The sequence below is a fragment of the Hermetia illucens genome, chromosome 1, assembly GCF_905115235.1.
Source record: "Hermetia illucens chromosome 1, iHerIll2.2.curated.20191125, whole genome shotgun sequence".
NCBI classification, from domain to species: domain Eukaryota; kingdom Metazoa; phylum Arthropoda; class Insecta; order Diptera; family Stratiomyidae; genus Hermetia; species Hermetia illucens.
This window is the reverse complement of record NC_051849.1, coordinates 149,286,803-149,313,831: the sequence shown is the minus strand read 5'-3', so window position 1 is coordinate 149,313,831 and position 27,029 is coordinate 149,286,803. Positions and strand designations below refer to the sequence as shown.

The window sequence follows — 27,029 nt, the reverse complement described above, 5'->3', positions numbered from 1 at the left end:
CAATCGATCCATTGTATTTCCATTCCATTTGGAAACATTAGAATATTCGCATTCAGTTTCCATGTCTTCCGAAAGTACGCCAACCGCCACTTATTGTACCTTAATCAATTTTTCGAACAAAACCGTACATTCTGCCTTAAAAGACCCATTGTTGTCTAATAAATTCAAACTCAGTACATGTGGACGAATTTCTATTACAAGGTGAACAGAACCTTGTTAGATACAAGATAACGTCCAGCTGACAAAAGGAAAATTAATTAAGATTTATGTAGATAAAATTAGAAGGAATGTTCAACAATAGAACGGCTGCACACAATGCAAATGGAAGCGATCCAGTTTTCCTTAATTGAATTCCAAAAAAGATTGAATTGGATTTTCATATTGCATCGAATTCATTCAGTGCAACCGTCATTAGCCACTTCATAAAATGGAACTCTTGGGAGTTTGACAAAGCTCCTTCAAATACTCCTACAGTCAGGCCAGGGTAAATTTAAAGCGATGTTAGGTTTGATAACGAAACTTACAAGAAATTATTGAGTACTATCAAAAAGTGTGTTAGAGAAATAGGAGAGTCGCAAATGACAGATGAAATATCTAATATGTAATAATATTCGGATTGTCTTAGGGGGTTTCGCGCTCAGCATGTTACTATCCCGGCCATTAACTTTGCCGATGCTACCGAAGAAAAGATTGTACTAACCATAAATGGAATCGGCAAGTTTTAACTGATCTAACTGAACTAACGCTGTTAGTTGACAATATGGGTCGCTTCGCGCGTTTTATAGATGTCACTATCCCCCATTGTGCGAAAATAAATGGAGAAGATAAACTATAAGCCACTAACTCGGGAAATGAAATAAATTTGGGGTCTTATGAGAATAACATTGGTACCTGTTGATACTTCATCAACTGAAGACACGATTTCAAAGCGCTAAGGACCCCCAAGATGACAATGAGAAAAGCAAACTCTATTAGATAGCTTGCATGGGCTGCGAAAAATAATATACCAGAAGGCTAATAACGGCAAGGTTCATGTGAAACAAATCTGGCGGAAGAGAAAAACAGACTAAGACATGCCCTCAAATCATTAGTAACCGGACACATCACCGAGGAGAAGCAGACAATATTGAACGATAATGGAAGAGTAATTAAGGGGGCCTCCGACCTCCGAAAATTAGGTACATTTAAGTCTCATTATCTACAGAATTCCTGAGGACCAAAGGATCAACAGGGATTTAGGTAACATTCTCAGTCGGATTTCTGGATTAATATCCCATAATATATTTTTGATATAACCCTGGTCCCTCTTCATATTGTGTAGATGCTTTTTTATCTCAATAGCCTCATAAGGTTTTCGGGAGTAATGTAAGGCGTTTTTGGAGTGTACCTCGGTCCTGTTAAAAAAAAATGCCTCCATATCAACTTGTGCTCCCCTATGGCTAATTCTGCAAAGCGGTTTTGTTTTACGTAGCTTTCTTGCTCTTTAATCCGTTGTTGAATCGTCCTACCAGAATTTTACACATATACCGGCGTGTTGTCCTTCGGGGTTTTTAACATTTTCGCCGGGGCTCGAAGATTGGGCGCATTTCCTGGTTAAATCTTTGAATTTTTGATTTTGTTTATGATATCAAACGAGCTCTGAACGTATGTGCCGGTATTGTCACTGAATGGTGTTAATTGTTTTGTTAGGTATCGTGCCAGTTTGTACGTTGCAAATTGCAGAAGCCTGTGAATCTTAAATAAACCCGACTACAACTCCGGTATCTCAGAGTTCCTATCCTATTATTAACTAAAAAAAGACTCCACTAACAAAATATCAACCACAGCAGAAATGTCGCTGAAGAAATCACAATTACCAAAAGCAACCATCAAGAAACTCATCTCAGGGAATTCAATAAGCCAACGATTATATGACCTACCAAAAATTCATAAGCGAAACATGCCATTCAGGCCGATTGTAAGGGCCATCGACCCTCTACCATATAAACTGGCACGCTAGTTGCCAGAATGATTAGCACCATTTAGTGGCCAATCCGACACACGTTTAGAACTCATTTTATTTGACATAAACAAAATCAAAAATTCACCGATTCAACCAACGGATATACTAACCAGTATCGACACTGGATCCCTATTTACAAAAGTGCCTATTCCCGAAATCATTGAAATTATCAAACAGATACCGAATTTTCCGTTACATCGCATCCTTCACCATCAACAACCAATTATACGAACAAACATCCAGCAAGGGCCTCATAAACAATCAGGCCGCATGGACATAAGAAACTTCGTGAATTCCAGGTATACGTAAACGGGTTGCATCCAAATGTCAGGCTTTCTATGGGAAAACAAACAATCGGTCATCAACTCTATCATCCCCGCATCTACACCAGGAATTGAAAACAGTAAGGGAAGTGCTCATTTTCAACGGATATACATACATCTACTCAAATAAATTGCACTATTAAAAGACAAAAGAATCTCAAAGAAAACACGGACTTACAGAGCGAACTCGAATCGAATCGGGAGAATCGTCAAGGAACACACAAAATTCACACCATCTTCAAAGCCCCACGGAAAAGAAGACATATATTAAAAACTCCCAAAGGGACATGAAAGTGATGATAAACCCAACCGCTTTGCAGAATCAGCCATAGCGGAATGCAAACTGGTATGGGGATATCAATTTTCCTTTAACAGGATCAAGGATCTGTCAAAAACCGCCTCACATTATCCCCGAAAAAATAACAACAACAGAAACCAGGGTGATACCATAAATTCATTATGAGATATTATATGAAATTTAGGCAATCACCAAGATCTTATAATTGAGAAAACGCATCGAATATAAGTTTAGACACAGACCCGCGTCTACCCCGAAGAAGTGACCCAGGCTGCTCATGAAACGAAAGTTTTCGGAGTTTTGGCTAGGTTCCTGTACAACGAGGATAGGTCCCCTTATGAAGTGACTGTCTTAATCGTCTTAAGTCGTCTTTCGACGTCCTCCAATTCCTGGTTAGCCCGCTTTTAAGGTTTGGTGTAAAAAATCGGTTTTTAAGGTGTTGCGTAAAAAAAAAAGGGGGGTGTACATTTTTTTCTACCAAATCTGGTCGTGCAGGGTGTTGATTTCTTTCCCGGACCCATTCTTAAACTGGATCAGCCCCTATATGGTGTTCAGGCCGCAAAATATCTCCCATACAGATATCAACTCCAATAAAGTTGAGAATAATATACTACTATGTTTTTGGAAAATTGACTATAAACCCCCTTAAACTTTCGCTAAAATCAAAAACCATATACATACTATAGTATAAAGCATTAAATATCCAATTAGTGACAAGATAGCAGTAGCTCAAGGCTGTCTTTTCTGTGTAAATTGACTATCACTAATAACACTGAATGTCAATGTCAGATTAAAGTGAGTAATCTGAGATGCTGAATGCATATAGATTACGAGCTACGTACAAATGGAACAGTTCGGCATACAAAATATTTACAGAAAAAATACACAAAACCCTTCTTACCTGAAGTGTTGAGCTTCCAGTTTTCAACTTATTAAGAGTATATCCTAGGGTTATGTCCAAAACCCCTTGTCTGGTGCTGGTCCCGAATATTAACATGATTCCTACATTGTTTATACTTCCAAGCTATTGCTAAGAATCAATTCACGAATATCCTTACCTGGTGCCACTGTTATATGGATCTCAGTGTGTGCATTGACATCGAAGCGGAGGAGAAGTGCCTGTCACAATACTTTACCGGTCTAAGGACTTGATCTGGTGAACTTTCTTCGTTGTCTACTAGAAAGTAGCCCGATGCACGACTGTCTCTAGAGTTTTCCTGCCGGCTTCCAATAGAGCTTCCACAGCCACGAGATCTGCAGCAAGAAACTTTGAAAGACGTTTTAATTTGGACTGAAGAATAATGCCAGGTCTCGTATTTTCATTAGATGACACCACTGCTCCGGTACAGCCAAGTTTCTTCGGTTTCTCCTTGGGTACACGCACCGTGATGTTCCCGAATCTATTGCTAATGCAACACTTGTAGCTTTTGATCGCCTGCAGGGATCGGTCATCCACCCCGATCATGAGGAGTTTATTTTTATCCTCTGCTTTACTTACTTTACTCTTTTCTACAATCAGAAGCTTCCCTTGCTGCTGCTTTAGAAATTTAGTCCGGCCCATATATCTTTCTCTGATATATCATCCCCAGCACATGTTCACAGTTTTGCTCACTTCCAACCCAGTAATTTCGGGACTATGGTTCTGAGCCACTCTGTCGTGTCTTCCGTGACACGATCCACAAATATTAAACCTAATCGAAAGCGTATAAACTTTGTCCCTTATACATCTGGCTGATAATGATTTCATGATTGTATTTAGAAATGACTTAGGTTGAATGACCAGTATGATCGCGCTGGCATAGGGTTTCCTGGCTCCTAACTTCAGATTCCTAAGGATCCTAAGTTCGGACTCATTGGAGGATTCCTCTCTGGGCTATTCTCTGCCACTTCTTCGTCGTCGATTTTGCTGTTGATGGCTTAAATCTAACCTGAGTCTTCTTGTTCCAGGCCTTCCTTTAGATAGTGCAAATACAATTTAGCACATACGGCACTGAAGCCTGTTTTCTTCTTGGCATCTCATATACTACTCATATACGATTTTTATTAACTGTTCAACATCATGAACAGCACACTTTTTGTAGCGTTTCTTCAACGTTTCTACACCTTTGGTATTTCAAATTATCGAAAGGCTCAAAATAAGCCTCTGTTGCAAACTTGACCTCTCCATTTCAGTAAAATTATCTGCCTGTAGCTAACTTTTCAAATTCGGGAGCAAAAACGAATTGCTCGGTGTCATGCCTGAAGACCATCGTAGTTTTGAAAGTTTCACTTTAGTCATGGATTTTTCATTTGTGCGAGTTAGTGTATGATCGTGGCGCAGAACCTTTTTTTGTGCGGTCATTTTTTTGTCACACCAAGTGTTGACGAAAACTTGTTGATTTGTGTGACGGCGGTCACTTTCTTAGTGCTGCTCTCAGAAAATATAGAAAGATGGTTAATCCGGAACAATCTGAACTTGATGCAGTTGTTGAGGTTACTGCATTTCCAAATTTTGAAAGTGCTGTTAATGCGTGGAACGAAATCAAATTCGGTACCGCTGCCAATAGAACCAACGCTTACTAGATATACAAATTGGTCGACGCCTTGAATATTTTACCCATTACTGCAGATAGGAAGACTGCAATAATTAGTTTGACTGAGAACCTTCATTCTGCTCACGGCCTTCTCTAAATTCAGAGCCAGTTGCCCAAGATTCATGACTCAGTGAGTGAGCAAACAGTAATCATTAGCGCAGTCAAGATTTTTGAGGAAAGGTGTTATGTTACACGCACCTCACTCAATCCCAGAATGCCAAGCTCATAGCGCTGGTACTCACGCTAAATTTAGAAGAAGCGAGCATTTCGGCGGCCTCTGGTACCATTGTAGAGAATCGTACAGACATTTCGAAGTCCGACTCGAGTCCTTATGCGAAAGTCTCAGTTTAAGCGAGCATTCTCTTGAGTCTGGCTGATTCCAGTTAACCCGTTGGGGAGTTCTGTCCCCACGTACTCGAGGAGGGTGATCAGACCCGAGTCCGCAAGGGACTCATCTGAAGTGGCTCTGCCACGAACCCTCACCGGAGGTTATCTGGTACTATGGGAACCGGGATGGCCCTCTGAGGGCATATGCTCCAGGAGAATTCCTGGAAGATGTGTTCTCGGTCCGGTTATTTGTGGTTGGCCCCCCAGGTGGGAGATTCATGGTGGTTGTGGTTATGCCTACATCGCGGGCAGAGCTCCTCGGAGCTCGAGCATGGAGTTGCACTGTACAACTCGGGTGCCGTACTCCTTAGTTACGGCAGAGGTGTTAGATAGGCCTCGCATCCACTGGTATGAATGCTGAGCCTACACTCAGTATAAACCAGGACCGCTGTGCTTGCATGGCGGGGCTCTGATTGTGGTCCCAAAATCAATCCGTGTCCGAAGAGGACCGTGGAATTATGCCTTCACGGCAGGTACTCACGTTAAACCCCCAGGACTTTCATTCTCTTGAGTCTTGAGAACAGAAAAGGACACTGAGTGGCCGAGTCTAGAGAATACGGTGGATGCGGAAGCAATTCGGAACGCAATTCATGCAAGTTTGCCATCGTTTTCATTGGTTTCTGACATGGTGCATTGTCTTGATGAAATAGCACTTTCTTTTTTTTCAAATGGGACTGTTTTTAGCGATTTCATAATTCAAATGCTCCAATAACGCTATATAATAGTCGCTTTTGACGGTTTTCCTTCTCAAGATAGTCGATTAATATTATACAGGGTGCGTGCGGTATTTGAGGGCATGCATATATGCCGCTATAATTTCCCGAAATCATTATTTTTTTTTTGCTCTTTTTCAGATAAGATATGGGCGACTACAACTTAACTCAAGAAATGAAGAAACATGCGGTTATCGTCGCTATATGTGCAAATCACACCGATTTAGAAATCCCTACTCTAATTTTCTTAAGTGCGCCTGTTCCTTCGTTCATAAGGTTCGCCGTGAATTGGAAGCATCAGGCGGCGATAAAGAATCTGTTGCAAAACGCAAAACGCACGTGCGACATTCTGACACTGCCCGATCTGCAGAATTTATTCAAAAAGTGCAAATGATCATTGACGAGGACCCTTCAAAATCAATGAGGGCCCTTGTGAGGGAGCTAAATGTTTCTGACCGTCTTATCCGTCAACTTGTCCAAGAAGATCTCCGGTATAAATCCTACGTTTTGCAGAGATGACAGTTTATGTCGAAGCAAACACGAGAACAGCGAGTTATACAATCAAAACGCTTTCTATACAAAATTAAACACCCTGAAGGGCCTGATATGTTATGGTTTTTTCCTGATGAAAAAATTTTAACCAAGACCAAAAGGCCAACCGTAAAAATGACAGATGGCTCTGTTACGATCGTACAGATGTTCCTGTTGTCATGCACACGAAGTCTCCAGCTACTGTTATGGTTTTGGGTGTTGTGGGCATGCCACCTCACTTCTTCACTCAAGGACTTCGTGTGAATTCTGCTGCATACATCGAGGTTCTAGAGACAGCAATGAAACTCTGCATTGATAGTGTTCGCGGTGACAGCCCATACATCTTTCAACCAGACTCTACTCCTTCACACAAAGCGATAGCGACACAAGATTGGATGGTTGAAAATTTCCATGACCACATAACACCGAACTTATGGCCGCCTAGCTCCCCAGACCTTAATCCTTTGTATTATTACGTATGGGGCGTAGTTGAGCGTGAAACCAACAAACATCCTCATAACACTATTTCTTCTCTGAAGGCTGCAATTAATACCGTTATGGTCAATTTGAACAGGGGGAAATATGAAATTGTCGACCATTTACTTAAGTACTTGATAAACATATGTACACTATGTTATGTGCCTGGTGGTACAAAAATTGAAGCATACCAATGCGGTCATTTAACTTGAAAGTCGCCTCAAGATACAGACGTCTTGACAGACAGACAGTTCACCTTCCCTTCAAATAAGGACGAGTTCATGTCAAAATTCGAAACTCATTGAATTAGCATGATTACAGTTGACGTGCTACTTAGAATTTCACGCCATTTATGTGATGCAAAATTTGCCTACTGTAATCTTTTCCAACTCCAAGTAAGGAGCCCTAACATGTTCAAACCCTAACAAAGCATTTTTATTGTAGACATTGGACCGTCTCTGAATTGTACGCAAGCTTAGATACTACTTCGCATATTCCTTCTTGGCAAGTCATGGCACTTAAGGGGGTCATCCCGTGTGAAGGCCGTTTGTTTTGCCTTTTTTTGAAAAATTATTTTGGAGGACTGGATAAAGATAGAAACGTGATTTTCTCACCATATGTTTAGTGATATCTCTAGTATATGTGGTAACTTATTGAGGAGTAAGTCTTAAAACAAAATGATATAAAAATATCAAATAGAATTGTTCAGCTTGATATCGTAGCTAGTTTTCGGAATACGTGTCAATTTATTCACCCATCCCCAAAAAAAGGTGTTTTTCTGCTCCCACGCTGGAGGGCGGTGTGTTCATCTGAGGAAAAAAAACTAAACAGCATTTTAATATGGACAGTATTCCACGGTCCGCAAACTAGGATAATTAGAAAATATTAAAAGGTAAATTTTTGGTGGGCTTTTAAACTTAATTTTTTGGTTTTTGGTAGTTGGTACGACCCGTCCGATTGCAATTATCCTAGTTTGCGGACCGTAGAAATATGTACTAAAGAAGAAGTGAAAATTTCAAAGAATTTGGTTGAATAGATTTGGAGCTATGGTGGCAGCTGATTTTCAAAACAGTAAAATTTTAACTCACCATTAATCTGCTATTCCTGGTCCATAGAGAGCACCCTCCGTTTCTTCAAAAAAGTCTTGTAAGGCCGTTTGTTGCTCTCTGGTTTCAATTCTGGCTCTTTTAGCGAGGTCAGTCGATCGTCGTTTGGAGCGCCAAATTCGCGCTTCATTCCAACGGTCGACATAAACCTGACATATGTGACCAAATTGACATCCCATTGTCACTAGGATTTTGAGAATGACATTGAATCCTTCATTGAAAATAATTACAGCCAGAAAAGTGGCTATTTCTACGACCTAGGCCCCAGATTGAAGGTGTTTAGGAGCGAAAGTCCAGATCAATGCATTTAACGACTCATTGTTATTCTGGGTCTCTGCTCCTAAACATCTGTTCAAGAGATCATCTCGTGACAAATCTTCGTAGATTGGTTTGATGACTGTTTGAACTTCTTCAGTCAAAGGTGCCTTCTCGTGGTGGAAACTATCCAGTTCTCCTTTAGCTTCCGCTTTGCGCCATTTGCACCAACTGCCCTCGCCTGCTGGACAATTTTGATGCTGAGGATTTTGGTCTGTAGAACATTTATGGAAGAAAGTTGCACAAATTTCTTGCTTCATTCCTTCTATCGAATTTGCCGGTCGACGAATAGCTAGCCTACAAAATGTAGTGAGGTCGTTAATAACCTTATCAGTAAGTTTCCATTTCTAAGCCGCGTTCAAATTCTTCTCTCGACATGTCCTACGCATCCTTTTTTACTACTACGTATATTTTATTATTTGCAGAAATACCGGAGAAAACTCCAGCAAAATCCAATATACAATATACAAAACTTGTCACAATCGGAACATCCATGTTCATGCTTGCTAAAAGTTTCTTTGCTGATGTTGATGCGAAGTCCTTTTTCTTCTCTGATAAGTATCGATTCCCATGAAATACTCGTTTTTTCGTGCGAGCATGACGTTGAACGTTAAAGCGATCTCCCTTCGTACGATCCATTTAAAAAAATCACTGAACACACAAACAGCCTTTCAGTGCTCACTCTTTTTATTCCAAACAGCAAATAAGTTTAAACAATTGATTGGTTTTCCATCTTTTTATATTTATACCTGTGTTCGAATTTATAAGGCTCAGGTAAAAAACTTACAGGTAAAAAAAGATTTGATGCTCTTTCCCATCGAGTACTCTAGCCGCGGCTGCAAACTCCTCACCTGTTTAACACTGTAATTTCTGCACGACTCGGAATATCGGAAAATCCTTTTGCCCGCATATTCTCCACTATATATAGACACAATTCATGCAAAAAAAAATCGATTTCTCCAACCCGACACACGGGATGACCCCCTTAAATCGCGAAAAATATGAGTCTCTTCACGGCTATCTACTGTAATCTACTGTAATCTTTTCCAACTCCAAGTCAAGAGACCTAACATGTTCAAACCCTAACAGAGCATTTTTATTTTAGACATTGTACCTTCTCTAAATTGTACGCAAGCTTAGATACTACTTCCCATATTTCTTCTTGGCAAATCATGGCACGTAAGAATTACAATAAATTAAATATCATACATAAAAGTGATCCTGTGAAGCTATTGACCTCATTTAACAGACTAGTTGACAGAAGCCAACACGATGGCTTTCCAAATTTTCGGTACACTTGAGGTGAGGTTGTAGGCATCTATCCAGAATAAATTTAAGTTAAATAATCAGAAAACCGAAAGCTCGACGTTTCAGGTTTGAACGGTTTTATGTATTTGTTCTGTAAGTAAATTTGTGTGTAGAGCTGTATACGTAATGTACATGCGTTCAGCATATCGGACTATTCACTTTAGTGTGATATTGACTTTCAGTGTTATTGGCTGCAGTCAATTTACACAAAAGTGTCAATTTTAAGCTAACCCTCCCCTTAAAATCTAAGTAGAAAGATGTAAGTCACTGCATGCGTGTGAGTTGAGAGCTCCCATCTTCCCTCCAAATTTCGTCTCGGTAGATTTAACTGTTTCTGAAAAAGTACGTAGACAGACGGACAGACAAACATTGAATCGATTTTAATAAGGTTCTGTTTTACACAAAACCTAAAAAATGAAAAAGAAATCTCGTTCAGAATAAGAAGCGACAATGCTAGGACGATAGTTTATCTTCCTTAAGTACAATATTGTTAAACACAAATACATATCTTTTCAAAGATTTAATTAAATTCGGTACAATGCAAATTTTACATTTTAAACATTCCCTTCCAGGACCCCAACAGAAACTGGATACCTTTTGCGGATCTCCACCATATGCTGCCCCAGAATTATTCAGCGATGATCATTATATAGGCGGTCCAGTCGACGTATGGGCCTTAGGGATACTTTTATATTTTATGGTTGTGGGAAACATGCCGTTTCGAGCACCAACTGTACCCGCACTACGCTCAGCCGTTTTGAAAGGCGATTATTCTCTTCCATCGCATATTAGTTTACCTTGCATAAGGCTCATACGTAAGTACCATTGACTTGAACACTTATTGTAAAATACGAGTAATATAAGATAGCTTCTAAAGAAAATGTATACATACAACGTTAACACAACTTATCTTAACTTATCGCCATCATCAGACCAGTAAATGAGAAATTGTTTCCTTCCGACTAAATTCAACCTACAATGATGTGAGTGGGCAACTCCCATTCATCTACCTCCGAAAAAAAACCTTGACTTTCCTGACTGAACTGTCATCGCTTTCATAAAAAGAAACTTTCACATAAGGAGTGGGTAATAAAAAGCAAGAAAGTCTCGCCTCGCTTCTCACCTATATAGGAGCACAACTATCTTGTCCACAATCTATCACACCAAAAACAGCGAGAAATCCTGAAAGCTTATCTTGTTTCCCACAAGCATTTCTGTCAATAGAGTAATTCCAGCGACCTCCACAGTTTTGGTCGCCTCAACAAATTCATCATGGTGATAGTGAAACATTCAATTCTCAGCATCTGTCGAAAAAGTGCCATTTACTGAACACCTATCTTCTTCTTTTTCTTCAGCCTTTGTCCCGTTCACAAGCGGGGTCGGCTCGATTTACTAAACATGTGATTTGATTCTTTGAATATCGCTGACCTCAGAAAACGCCGAACGCGCAAACCGAAACAATATAATATATAAAAAGGATTTCGTCGATCCTCCCAAATGATTTTAGGAATTTCATGTGACTTTTTGTCTGTTCAAACCGATCTACCGGCAAAATGCGGTCTTACCACAAATGAAGTGGCGCTCCACAATTTATCGCAATGTCGTCCGTTCTATCGCCCTCTATGGTTCTGAATGTTGGCCGACTATAAAAGACAATGAACGGCGTGGAGTATAGCGCATCAACAACGCCTATGCACCATCGTTCACGGCGTCCGCCCTTGGAAGGACCCTCTCGTCGACCATCTTGGAAGAGTGAATTCCACAATATGGCATAGCCAGCAAAGCAATTGACGCCCCTCCGTAATGCGTGACTTAACCCTTGCCACTTCCGCCATCCGAAAACGTCGCGTATGGATGTCAAGCCTGTGCGCCCAACAAGTTCTTCTTTTGTGATAGTGTCAGGTCAACGTACTCGGACAATACGTCGCAGATGTTGGAGAAGATTTAGAGCTTTTGAGTGATATGGGGGGTCACTTGCTGGGTAGTACTCCGATCTAGCAACGAAGAAAGACTTACCGTATGCGCAAGCGTTCGCAGTTCCCACTTTTCTGAGAAAAATGCGTGTGACAGACAGACAAGCAGACGCTAAGACCGATTTTAATAATGTTTTGTCTGTCCGGATAGCTGAGTCATTAGAGCGCAAGGCAGTGGTGGCAGTGGAATTTGTTTTGTGATTTGCCGTCGGATACCAGTCGACTCAGCTTTGATTGAGTACCTGAGTCAAATCAGGGTAATAATCTCGGGTGAGCACAATGGTGACCACATTGCCTCCTACAGTATGCTGTAGTGTACCGTTACGGTCTTGAATGAAGTGCTCTAACACAGTTCAAGGCCCTGATCCAATATGGATTGTTGCGCCAATGGTTATTATCATTATTCTTATATTTTGTCTGTCGATCAAGCTTTCGTGATGTTCTTTGATGCGTTCCAGGATTTTTCTTTTTCTCCGGCCTTTGCCCCGTTTACAAGCGGGGTCGATTCGTTGTGATCGGGTTGACCATTTCATTCTATCAAATACCTGATCTGAATGTAATCGCGAGGCTTTTAAATTCTCCATAAGTAACCGCATAGAATGTATTGCGCCAGTAGTTTCGCAGTTCCTTACAAATCCGGCTTGATTCACGGTCTTTTCAACGATTTCGCGAAAACGGTCGTCAGGAATGTGCTCAAAAATCTTCTTGGTATGGGAAAGTAACCGGACCGGATGGTAATTTGAACATTCTGCTGAACTAACTTTCTTTTTCCATATTGGAACTGTGGTACCTTCTTGCCAGTCAGATGGTGTTCTACCTTCTTCAATAACCCAATTAAAGAGTTCACTGAGCCACAGTGGGTTCCAGCTCTCCGCTTTCCAGAGCTCAACTGCGATGTCGTCAGGTCCTGTTGCTTTCCCCGATTTCATTCGTTTTATTGCTTCCTCGACTTCAGTTGCATTGACAGGTGAACCGCTCCAAATGTCGGCAATGATTGTGGAAATGGAGGATGAGCAAATTCTTCAGTTGGAATCTCCTTGAAATATTCTCGATATATATTCACCGCGGTCGGTAAGCAACTTACCGTTCTTGACATTAACGCAACAAAAGTGTTCGATATTGTGTGTGGGTTCGTTTCGGCTTTTGGAAAGTCGAAATCTCTCTCGTCATCCCGAGTATCCAATCTATCGGAAAAATTTCACGCGGAATCACCACCATTTAGCGCGGCGAGCCAGTGCGTTCCTCACGCTCTTTTGTCGGTGGCTTGATTGGCAAGACGGCAATCAACGGCCGATATTGAGATGAGATGGTATCATAGGGAACGGCTTTGCAATCAGTGGCAGTGGTAAAATGTCGGCGTCTTAGAGAATAAAGTCGATTTGCGTTTTACTATTCCAAGCATAAAATGTAGGAATATGAGACAATTGTTTAATGAACCATGTACAGGGTTCATAAATATAAGGGCATGGATGTCCACAAAATCGGTTATACGCGCGCTACCCATGGCACCTGTTACCGTCTGCATATTCACCCACATGACCATTAAAGTTACCGGCATTGATGATATAGTCATCAACAGGCACGTTGCAGGTCTTTTCATCAAGAAGTTTCCAGAAGGCATCTTTCTCGGCATCAGGTTGACCTATCTGTGATACGTACGCTGTGAAGAAGTGAGCCGGTCTTCAAATCGTTCGACTTCTTTAATGGCATTACGGAAACCCTCTGAGATGGCAATGCCAACACCGTATTGAGTGTGTGGGCGAGTTCCTCGCTCTATCCAGTTAGGGTGCCAACATTTAGCGTGCAGACATGTTCCAGGATTACCTTTGCGACAGCAGACATCACTTCAGATACCCCTCCAATTGCTACACCCAAAGCTATCGGGGAAAGGTCTCGGATTCCCAAAATTTCCGTACCAGTGGAAGTAATGTATCAATAACTGCAAGTGAAGCGATAAATAACTCTGTGGGAGATAGCTAAGCCTAGCAGCTTCAATCGAAGAGGACGAAGGACAGCGCAATAGCAAATTCCCTTTCCTAGCGACGCACACTACACTGAACTTCTCGGGATTTGGCACGGTATCGGAATTCGAGCGCACCGCCCCCATCATCGCTCGCAGCAGTCAATAGAGCCACCTCCATTCATCGATCCATTTCCACAATTCGGCAGTCGGCCAGATGTTGTTCCCTCCCTTCGGGACGAGTGAAAGAGTATTTTTGATGGTAGACCAATCTTCGTCAATATTCTCAAGCAGGCTACTCAGTGTTAATCCCAACTAAAAAAACTCATCTAAAAGCCAAGCAGGTTTTCAATGAAAGGGTACCGTGTGATATCCATATGATCGATCAATGATTCTTAAATAGAGTGCGAAAAGTGAAGATCATTTTCTTCGTTAGATATGTAACCATGCGGGAAACGGTTCAAGCCAAACCAACGATGTTAGTGGGATAGAACTCAACTCCATCAATTTGGAGTATTTTCCCAAAAAAAGTATGCGACATCTTGTCCGCAGAAGTCGACAGAGATATCGACGAAGTAGCATGCTCGGCTATGAGAATGACCAATAGATGATTTTTAATCTATCATAAAGTTGTCCAGCTGTAAACAGGATCGTCGATCAAAAGCATCACCGGAATCCTCGGGAATAAACCAGATCCCTCCTGATTACGCCCCACACAAAATGGGCTTTACTTGTACTCCGGTCGGAAAATAAAACTCGAAACTGAGCCTAACTACAGTTTATCGAATATGCAATTTCCACGGCCAAAGTTACGGACTTGTGAATGCATTTTTTCAAGCCTATCTATACACGTCATAACATCCAAAGAAGAACAAGAACAATCGTAAAATCCGATCGATATCCCAAAAATGAATGCACTAAACTAACGTGAAATCCTTCGCATATTCACTGATGCGTACATAAAAAGGTGCCGACCTCACCAATTCATTGACAATTCCACGCATATATTACGAAAATGGGAAAGGGAATATCTAGCACGAATTGTCACATCATTGCAGACAATACCGTAAGTTCCTTATTAGCCGAGAATCAATAAAAAGAGTGTGAAAGTTTGAACCCCCCTTCAACCCTACTTCGTGGGGTGAAAAGGACGGGGAGAATATGTTGAGGAAAGAAGGAGCTCCACTCTTGCTAATTCCGTTAAAGAATTACATGGTTCACCCTCTCAAAAAGTCGTGGTTCCTCAAAGCAGGGCTATTTTGATATTGAACCACTTCCGCAAAGAGGGAAGGTTATGAAGAAAGAATTGGAAGGTCCTCTAAATTAAACCTTGTTAAAAATCTGGGGGATCATCCCTCTTAAAAATGAGGATAATTTTGAGAGAATGATGGTAAAATTTGGTTTGCCTACCTCACCTCCCAGAGAGGAAGAGAATATAGAGGAGAGGTAAACCTGTTGCGGTCATTAATCTTTGAAAAGTTAGGGCGAATCGAAAAGGGGCTATTTTCGTACCATTAACAAATTTGTTGGTAGGGCAACCATCGTCGTAATGTGCAAAGAGGGTTATAGAAAGGAGCCCGCTCTTTTGCACGAAGAAATTTCAAACCTGGAAATTTAAATTGTTTGCAGCAACAAACACTCCTCTTGACACATTTGGAGAGAGACCGGACGATTTGTAAATTAACCTTGGACTTAGTATAGGTGAGCCTCCTCAACTGCAAACGTGCTCGAGTCAATTATCGGAGCCGACCTGTTGAGTAATTTGGGCATCAATGTCAAAGGACATAAAGACCCAGTAAAGCAAGAGATGTTAAACAACACCAGAACAGAGTATCCCCTTGATGCAAAATAATATCGAGTACAATGACCTCTTTAGAGAAATCTTGACTGGACAGCACAGGCATCATTGTCCATTGCAATAAACCTACTGACACCATTCGGCCTTTCGTTGCTGGGTCTTGGTGAAATTTTCAATATGACAGCCAATAAATATGGGATGACTTAGTGGTTAGAGCGCTAGACTGTCATAGGAAAAGGTCTGCACCCTGTTTCTGCATTATAATTTCGAAGAAAGATAGATCCGCTGCATATGCCAAATTGATGAAGTGATCCCCTTAGATTCCAGCAAAGCAGCCGTGGTACGTGGAGCAATCATCGTGACTCGAGGCCGATTAACTCGTAACAAGAGGCCGATTAACTTTAACCAAGTTTGACAAGTGCTACCACATAAATCCAAGCTATATGTACTTCAAATTCCTAGCCTCGTTCAAAATAAGATAACTGTTTCCGATTGCATGGAGAAATTTGAACTGCAGATGTAAGTTATGCGGAAAATCCAAAGCTGGAACGACTCCATAAGATGCATTATTGTGTAGCAGAACGAAGCAATATGTGAACCATCAGTATATTAAGGAGTAGAGAGTAGATGCCTGCAATGTGGGGAAGCCTCACATGCAAATTCAGAATGAAATTGATTAAGGTTAACTTGGACTTACTCTTATAGACTTTGTAAGCAAAATGTCAATATGGGCACAATTAACGAACTACATATACACCAATTGCCGAAGCAACGGTGATTCTAGCGAGCTCGATCCCACCCAACTTACTTGTATAGGAAGTGAAATAAATGGACCCATCTGTAGCGAGCGAAAAATAAGACTTGCGACTGGAATGGTGTCATGCCTTCCCGAGCATAAGACGAAAGATTTGTGGACGCACAAAGTCATCTCTAAGATTAGCTAATTCCTCACAGGGCCCCGAAAATGTTATAGACAGTACCTGCTACGATGCTGAGGGGCTAAATAATGCGTTAAAATCGAACCTACACTCTGGGAATATAGTCAAAAACATTCTGAGAAAAGCTAACATATATTTATCAAAGTTCAGCATGAATTACTAAAGGTATAATAACAGCAAAAGCCCCAAGAGCCAGGAATTAATAACTAAATAGGGATCGTTCAATTTTCCCACCGAGTACTCTTCAACACCCCAAGATTTTTTAAGTTTCTCACTTACTCCTTGAGAGAGCAAAGACTGACTGACTGCAAACACTCAGGGACGGCTTCTAAATCGTACCTGCAAATACAATAAGAATGAAGACTGGTTAAACTTCCGGAACTCACAGCGTTAATAAAAGACTGTCAGAAACTGGAAGATGAAAGGGAGACTGCAAGGCTGTTTCTGCACTGGATGGATGAGTCGGCCAAGTTGGACTCTCTTTGAAAACCGCATGGTACTTTCACAAAAGCCAGACTTGACTCTATACAAACTCTCTTGGCAGCACCACATTCAGGAAAACAAGTCTCAGAAATGGGAGGAAGAGAATTAGCGGCTTCAGCAAACCTTTCAACACGAAGGTGTTGCAGTGGGAATTGAGAGACGGCAAGAGCGGTTGAAGACTTCAAAGCACCTAGCATGGATGGCATCTATCCAGCGATGCTAAAGGAGGGTGTAGAGCACTTAGTACGACTTCTAAAAAATATTTTTCGAGGATGTCTTGCTCTAGGCTACGTGCCTACGTTGATATAGTATTTATAGCCGATCCTGGGAAAGATGACTATTCAAATCCCAAGATTTTCAAGCAAATCAGCTTAACATCATTTTCGCTGAAATGTCTGAAGAGACTGGTTGGGCGTGAAATTCGCGAGAAGGTGCTAAGGTCGCACCCTTTAAATGAAAACCAACATACTTATCAATGTGAAAAGTCTTGTGTGTCTGGTCTTCATTCTTTGGTTTCAAAGATAGAGGACGCAACACTGAAAGGCGAATATGCGAGCGGCGTGTTCGTGGACATTGAAGGGTCTTTGATTGTACGCTCTTCCAAAAACTCTGTGATGCCGCCATCCGTAGCGATAGAGCAATCCTTTCGTCACTTCCAAAATCATTCAGAAATGTAGAAATCGATTGAACTCTGTTTCTAGATTCAATACGGTCGAACTACTCTCGGTAGCCGGTCATTGTGGTGTAGAGGGAAATAAAATCTTGGATGCTTTAGCAAAAGAAGGTTCCATTTCTCCTATACCCGGCCCGGAACCAGCAATTGGGATGTCAGTAGCATTGGCTAATGCTGCTAACAAAAACTGGGAACAAGCTTCCCATAATGACAGGTGGCTGAGTCTTAATGCTGCTGAACACACCAAGCTTTTTCTGTTAGAACCAAACAAACATACGGCAAAGTTTATCCTGTCAAAAAACAGGAAGATTTGCAGGAGTATTGTGGATATTCTGGCTAGCCATAATTCACTAGATGGGCATATGTTCAGAATTGATTGTTGAATTATTCTTTAGAAATAAAAATTATCAGTGATAAATAAATGCAAAATTAACAACTTTTACTTTTTTCTGCAGAACGAATTCTAGTCCACTTACCTGCACGCCGGCCTACCATCGACGAAATCCTCACTAGCCAATGGGTAGCGAACCCCAACTTGAGTGCCACACTCATGACGCACCACATCAATCAGCACACAAAATCATCAAACGGGAAGAAATCAACTTTCTGGTTTCGCACCAAAGCAAATCGCGCAAGAAAAAATTATTCCCTGCGCCAAAGATACATGGAAGTGGCGAACAAAAGCATTTTGCAGTTCAACACGAAAAGGAACGACGGGATAATGACTGATAACTTCCTACATCCGATTGACCTAACCAGTGATATCTTCGAGCCAGATCAATCAACGGCCAACACAAAAAGATCCTTCTTCGCAGGAACCCTAAAGAAGAAGATTGGGCCCATGGAAGTGGACAGGAATAAAAAGAGCATCCAAAATGGAGACTTGGCACGCCCCCTGGATTACGGTGCTCATAGGGAATCACCCCAGTCGCCAATATCTCTGAAAAATTACGACGAGGAGAAAGGCAGTTTTATTATGACCCCAACCGACACTGATGACGTTTCTAAGCTGAATTCCTTAGAAGTGGAAGCCAGGCAGATCCTGGAACAGTTGGGCATCACAACCGAAATGCTACGAGTTGCCATCAAAAATGGACCCCGAAGTGATGTTACTGGCGCCTACCGAATCATTATCAATCGCCTCCAGAAGCAGGCATGGTTTGCCAGGCGGCAGGCTGAGCTTGCGGCTCTGGAGCAACTGCAAGCGAAACCCGTGAAGCGTGAACGGGGCTCTTGTATTATTTTGTAAAAGACGGAAACCAATGGAGTATCAGATCGAGAATTTTGAAAATTTGTCTTCACAAGGAAGCAAACGCCATTGATTTATTGGAAATTCAGCGTGAATGCTACACAATAATGTCTCCTATGGAGTCGGGTTCTAGATATCTCTAAAATAGAAAAGCTTTAAAATTAATAAAGGATTCATGTTAAAGCCGTAAGTAGATGAAATTATGTAAGATAATCTACCACGATAGAGGCAATTGTAGTAAACATATTAAACATAGCGGAAATATTTAGCGGATCATTCGGAAATTTTAACGTAGTTTTAATCGAGGCTGAACCATAACAACCTGCAACCAAACGATTTTTTATATTCCTACAAAACTATCAATATTTCTATTGTGATAATCTTATATTTAAAATACTAAGATAGAATTTGTAATTCAAACAACCAAGCATACAAAAAGCTGTAGCGATAATTGATTGCTTTCAGGATATTTTATTTATTTGAAATTAAAGGTGGAAATCTTTAATTGTTACTATTTTAGTTTGGAAACGGCTCTATCCCGTTACATTGAATCCTATAGGAAATTTATTAAAATTTCTTGGACAATATTTGGTTGTTGTATATTGAAAATTGTAAAATGATAAACCGAGTTAAAAACGCCATTAATAATGATATAAAATAAATGAAATTGTGTGAAGGTCTCCTACTCAATAAAATACTAAATGCCAATACTGTAAACTTGAAGAAAAAGTATTATATCCTTAATTTAATCCTAGATAATTAAGGAAAGTGAATATGAAGAATGAAGATATTGTTATTATTATTAAAATTATAAAAAAATAAATATAGGACCAAATAAACGAGTAGCCACATAACTTTAGATAATAATAAATACCGAACGGCATATTTAATGGTTTCTAGCGAAAGTAGTTCTTTGTTAAAGAGGTTATGATCTATTTCCTGTTCTGTTTTATGCAGTTCATATGCAATATATTTTACTGTTACCTTCCTTATGTGTACGAGACATAAACATAACAAATTACCGCCTTAAGTTCAAATTTATGAAGAATCAGAATTGTACTGATTTTACCTCGGAAATGAGGAAGTATTTTTTTCAATAACATTCGCATTCTAATTCTACTGATTTGTGTTTTAATTTTTGAACTTTCGTCTTACCCAAAACCCTATTCAAATTGGCTTTCTATTCATCGGTTTGTCTGTCACAAACACTTCGCTCGAAAAAGGTTAGACCCATTGGCAGGAACATTTAGCGAGGGACTTTATTTTAAAGTATCGCGTCACTGGAACAACGCGACAGTTTTATTAAAATCCATTGCGAACGACACGGCACAGGACACAGGACAGATTGGCTAAAGGAGCCCGCCCACTAGGAACGGCACAGCACGACACGCCAAAATATAGCCTCGGGTATTTATAAGGTATACATTTTGAAAACACTATTATTAACGTATATTTGGCGTAGGAAAATGTTTCTGGTTCCCCCAGACAACAAGCCGGCAAAGCTCTGTGCATGTTTCAGACATCAGACAGACAAATATTTATGTCAGTGTCACACAAATGTCGCTCTCATATAAATGACTGTTTCAGACAAAACTCTGTGTCAGATAAACATCTGTGCTTGTGTCAGGCTAATGTCTGTGTGACATCAGACAGGCAAATGGCTGCGTCTGTCTCAGATATCAGACAGACATTAGGCAGACAAATGTCTGAGTCGGCTGCCATTCCCATCTGGCCCTGTATATTCTCATTTAGCCGAGAGGAGTCTCTCAGATAATCGCTTGATATCCGCAAAATACTGCCGGACACATCGATTGACCCCGCCAATGTACCTAGCGCACGGAAAGGAGAAACCAGAGCCTTCTCTCCCAGACTATTTCACAGAAAATATTCCTATGTAACTTAATGAAAACTCCGCCACCCTTCGTTTTCCGTATGGAACATATTTCTAACCCACTGTCTTCACGTTTGATCGGTTTGGTCTGGTCCTACATCGTTTCCTCGTCTTTTTATTTCTTCCTTTACCATACCAATTTATTTCTTCTTATTCTGGATAAAGTATCCTTCCGATGCATATTTTTCTTTCCACTTTTTCTCTGCAATGAACCATCTGCGGTCCATTTAACGCTTTCAGGTGTCACGTGTTGCTGTTCATATCCACCTGTAAGGGGAAAAGCAATCCAGGTACGGTTCTAGGTCCATTTACCCGTTTTTCTACTAGAAGTTGGCATTAATAAGGAATTCGTCTCAAACTCTTTTGAGGGCAGTCGACTGCGCTTCCATTCCGCCTATATCCAAAGCCATCTTTCCAGTTTCACCGATCTCCTCTGGACTTCTTTCCGGAGTAGGAGCACTACAGAACACTGGAGTTATCAACTTCGGATCGACCAAACCCGCGAATGAAATATAGGAGTACTAACAGAAAGGTGGGAATAAAGAAGACATGTTTGCAAACAGCAGCCTGGTTTCCGACAGCTGTCACAGTGTTTCCTCTAAAGATGGTAAAATGTCACACTAACCATTTTATGGCAGTGCAGCCTCCTGGCTGAGGGGTTAGTATAAGAAGATAACCTTCCTTTATACTTCGTCATCTAGAATGAGATCTCCTCTTTCATTGTCGCAATTTTTAGATCTCTAAGGATAATTACTTTTTTCACATACCAACGTCTTCTTCTTTGTTGCTAACCTCCATTGTCGGCCATTGACCACCAGAAATCCTCATCTCAATTCTTCTTGATCAATTGACTGTTTCCTTCAATTTTCGAAAACGAACAGCTTCATGAGCTCTTAAATTGGAAGATTGGCACATAAGTATAATTTGGCTCATCTATCTATCTATCTAAGGAGCTGACAAACTCAGTTGCGAAAAAAAAAGAAAGGGCACATCTTTTTTGTGTACATATTATAATGCTGTAATCAAAAGAAGAATCGAACCCTGGCGAACAGAAGGAAGGATAGGGAGCATTTTAACGTGGAGCAACAACGATCGATCAGATATTCTCAGTAAAACAGATTCTAGAGAAATGCTGGAAATATAACGTTGATGTACACTGCATTTTCGTAGGCTCCAAAGAGACACACGGCAATATCGATGAATCGGTACCATACACTCTAAATTTTATGTTCCAGCGCTCTTCGAAACAAAAACCACAATACATTGACTTGGACGATGAACGAGGCCAATGAGCAGAAAATCGATACTTCCGATCGTCGAGTCCTCAGAATCTTAGGCCCATGGAAGAAATCAGCTACACCTATTCTATGACACACTAGAAGCTGTCGCGCAGATTAAGGCTCCAGTTTCCAACTGCTGTCAAGGCGTATCGACGAAAGAATTCCCATGCGCCTTGGGCAAAGGAGAAGGGAAAACGATTACTAGGAAAACCGCGAAACATATGAGCATGCATCAGTGTATTCTCAATTGGTCTCTATGTAGCAACTTAATGTTTCATGATGTACTATCAATCCAATCCAGACTGACATTCATCATCATCAACGGCGCCTACAACCGGTATCCGGTTTACGCCTGCCTTAGTAAGAATCTCCAGACATCCTTGTTTTGCGCCGACGTCCACCAATTTGATCCCTAAATCCCTAAAAGCTGTCTAGCGTCCTGGCCAACGCCATCGCTCCATATCAAGCAGGATCTGCCTCATCTTCTTTTTTTAACATAGATATTGGTTTCATAGATTTTCCGGGCTAAATCATTCTCACCCATACGGATTAAATGACCCGCCCATCGCGACCTATTGTGCTGGATTTTATCCACAACCAGACGGTCATGGTATCGCTCTAAATTTCGTCATTATGTAATCCCCTACCTTTATTGTTCTTATTTGACCAATGCGACTTTATGTTGTCGTTTCTTTGTTCTTTGGTACTGACGTTGCCACCATATATTATACTTCGTTTTGTCTTCATTAATGTGCAGCTCAAGATCTCGCGCCGCTTGCTCGATCTGAATGAAGGCAGTTTGTGCATCTTGGCTCGTTCTTCCCATAATGTCAATATTATCAGCATAGGTCAGTAGTTGGATGGGCTTCACGAGAATGGTGCATCTTGCAATAACATTTGGATCGGGGATCACTTTTTCCAGGGCCAGGTTAAAGAGGAGGCATGATAGGGCACTCTTAGGCCGCTATTGGTGCTGAATGGTCTCGAGAGTGATCCTGTTGCTTTTGTCTAGCCTCACACAATCAGGGTCAACTTAGTCACTTTTATCAGTTTCGTTGGAATACCGAATTCTCTCATGGCCTTATGCAGTTTTACCCTGGCTATGCTATGCAATGAAAAGATGCACCATCTGATGGCCACAGAGAAGATCTGATCTGTCGCTTATATGCCTGGAGTGAAGCCTGTTTGCTATGGGCCAATAATGTTCTGGGCGTATGGGGCTATCCGGCCTAGCACGATAGTGGAGAATATTTTATAGATGGTTCTCAGCAACGTGATACTTCTATAATTGCTGCACTGCATGATATCTCCCTTTTTATGTATGGGACAGATAATGCCTCGTTACCAACCGTCAGACAATGATTCACTGGCCCACGCCTTAAGTATACGCCGATGAACCGCATGGTGTAGTTGGTCGCCTCTACATTTAATCAGTTTGACTGTTATTCCATCCACTCCTGGCGACTTATGATAAGCCGATGGATTGCACTGACCGCCATCATCAAACTACATCGCTCCAATATGCCCATTCTGTCCCAAATCAGATTTCCTTGTTTTTTCTGCGAGATGAACATCAAGGCTACATTCTGCTGACTTGTTGATAAAACTTCCACGCCTGATGCGGTTGCTCCCTATACTTTTCCAGTTCACTGACCTACTGATTCTCCCAGGTTTCCTTTTCCGTCTGTGAAGTTGCTTCTCCGCTCGACGAAGTACGTGAAAAGTCTCCGCGCGTGCGGTTGTTCAAGGAGAATGAAACATTGCTTGATATGCAGCATTTTTCTGTTCCGTTACAAACTTACAGTGATCATCAAATTAGTCGTTCTGACTCTTTTCACAACTTGAGCCAAGTATGTTCGTGACCGTACCAATGATAATATTCTTCAGGTGGTTGTTAAAATTATTTGTTTATGCTCTGCTAGTTTTGTGGGAGCCGATATATCGCCTGTATACGGGCTCCGTCCCTACTTGGCTGTTAAAATCCCCAAATTTGATGGGGGCTTCGAGAATTCGTTCTACTGCCTCGTAGAAAGTATCCTTCTTTGACTTTGCAGTCTCCTCTGTAGGTGCGTCAACGTTAATGCGACTTATTTTTCGAAATTTACCTCGCAAACGCAGAGTGCATAGCAATTTACTTAGGTTCTCAAAGCCGATAACAGAAGGTTTCATTTTTTAGCTGACTAGGAAACCTACTCCAAGCACATGATTTACCGGATGACCACCATAGTATATGGTGTAGTGGTTCTTCTCCAGGAAATCGGTCCCTGTCCAGAGTATCTATTGCAACGCTGTTACTGCATTCCCATATTGGGACAGGGTGTCGGATACCTTCCTTTTCTGTATAGGGAGAGCATGTTCCATGGGAAAATGCGCAAATCGTTAGTCCACTTCATTGCCAGATTCCATCATTTTGGTTTCCCGGGTATGGTTATCAGCCCCACCCTGGAGAACCAATTGATACGTGGGAGACTCGCTTGCATCCTTCACCGTCTGCAGTGACTCCAAGCGATCACCATGTGGAGGTCGAAATAAGGTTTAGTAGTGGAGCTATTGGTGTTGGTTCAGCAGGCGTTTCCTAGGTTTTATGCTCCATCCTGTTTACCAATCCACGTTTCGCCCTGAGACCTATACTACCCTTTGACCACCAGATTGACATAATGACGAGTTGATAGAGAAGGCGTTAGTTAAGAAACCAATGCATGTTGTTTCCAGCTTTACTTGCAGTGCGTTTGTCTCGATATGTTTCTTCCACATTAGTCATCTGCCCCTTTGCATACTAAGATTCTTAAACGCATTTCACCATTCACGGAATCTTTAGCCCGTTAGGTGACGTAACCATACTTCTCTTTTAATTCGACCTAGGTGGATTTGTATATTTTTTTATGCAACCTGAGGATCGGAGTGGGTATTTAAAATGTCATCTGAGGTTGTCAGGTTAACAATAATAATAACATTTGTTAACGGAAGCCTATCAACTACAGTATTTCGTTCAAGCCTATAATGGACAGAAACTTTACTATGTTGTCACATTCCAACCTGGCATCTCGTATTAGGTTTTCTCCAAGGTGCCTCAACCTACTTTGCACAAGTGACAGACACTGTCCTAAAACATGTGTGGAGGTTTTCTCCTCACAGAATGTACCTAGCTTCCCTAGTGTCCAGTGAGTATTCCTACTATAGAGGCTCTTCTTGGTAAGGTTTAAGCAATGCTTCGAGCGCGTGGGTGCGTATCCCCAGCTCGTCCGCTGCCTCATTGCCTTCTAACCCAATGTAGCCTGCAACCCAGAGTATCCAGGCCTTATTAAGCGGGCTAAGCATGTTCAATCTGCCAAATCATTCCCACACCAGTTTGGAATTCATCTGATTGAATCTAAGTGCCTTAATGACTTGGTTAGAATAACAATGTTCTACCTACTGTAGTTCATGCATTTCCGCGCGGCATATACCAGTATCTTTACCCATTGGTTTAAAGTACACATTCCTTACTGCTCTGCTGCAAAGGATCCGTCAGTGTACCAGATAATCAGTTGCTGGAATAAACTGTAGGTTACGCCCACACTCATATTGCCCTGTTACCCCATCGTGTTTCACACTTCATATCGAAATGAAGCCCCGTTAACGTGCTATCCCTTGGTATCAGTAGTTCGGGATACCGCCTAGAAATAATGCCAATTTTCCTTCGATTTAAGCAGCTTCCCGCCTCGCTAACACTTTCGGCCCTTCTGAAGATCGCCTTCCTTGCCTTCATCTGTATATGCGGTGGAGAGGAGTTAATCCCCGGGAACCTCTAGGGATGGCATTGTCCATATCCCCATTACCCCAGTGATACTCACGCAAACCAATTTTTGAAGTTTTTGTAACTCCCTGGCTATTGTGGTGAGTTCAGTTCTGCCTGCCCAGATTACCGACCCATTGGCTAATAGTATTATTATTATTATTATTCTATTAAGGGAAAATCGAAAAGTGCCGGACACTGTCCCACGACGTGTATAGAAGTTTCGTCATCCTCCTCACAAAACCTACAGGCAATGTCCGTAGATATCGCTAGCTTCCCTAGGTGATAGTTCAGCCGACAATGACCAGTGAGAATTCCCACTATGATCCGGAGGTTCTTTTTGGTGAGGTTTAAGCAATCCTTTGTGCGTATGGGTTCGTAGCCCCCAATAAGCACCTTGGACTGCTCCATCCCTGGTAGGCCCGCCCAGTATAGTTCCCTCAACCGTTCCTCTTCTTTCTTAGATTCATAGCCATGAAACCATTTCCGATTCCACAAAAGCGTTTTGGCCCGTGTAAAGGCGTCCCTCCTCCCTTCTTGGCTAGTTCGTCCGCTGCCTCGTTGCCTCCAACCCAGCATGGCCTGGAACCCAAAGTATCCAGACCTCGTTGAACGAGCCGAGTGTATTCAATCTCTCAAGGTATTCCCATACCAGTTTAGAGTTCACCTGGTTGGACCTAAGTGCCTTGATCGCTGCTTGGCTATCAGTGAGAATAGCTACGTTCTGCCCCTTATAGTTCCTTTGCAGATCAAAGGAGACACATTTGTCTATGGCGTATATTTCCGCCTGGAATATGCTAGGGTACCTGCCCATTGGCTCAAAGTACATTTTCTTTGAACCAATGATACCGGCATCCGCTCCTGCTGTGAGGGATCCGTCAGTGTACCAAGTAATCAGTTGCTGGTTTAGGCCGTATGTCGCAACCACGCTTTCCTAGTTTGCCTTGCTATTCCAACGTGTTCCTGTCGAAGTGAA

General features: G+C 41.5%; 1 protein-coding gene across 1 annotated transcript in view; it reads left to right on the top strand.

The window, feature by feature from the left end:
* The window catches only part of LOC119646448 (probable serine/threonine-protein kinase SIK1B), a 93,654-nt gene extending 73,428 nt beyond the window's left edge, over positions 1 to 20,226 (top strand). Inside the window, exons 6-7 of the mRNA XM_038046900.1 lie at positions 10,606 to 10,848; positions 18,314 to 20,226. Coding sequence (XP_037902828.1) covers positions 10,606 to 10,848; positions 18,314 to 19,107 — 1,037 coding nt within the window. The 3' untranslated portion in view covers positions 19,108 to 20,226. The remainder of the gene's footprint in view (positions 1 to 10,605; positions 10,849 to 18,313) is intronic.
* Positions 20,227 to 27,029: the final 6,803 nt, after the last annotated feature.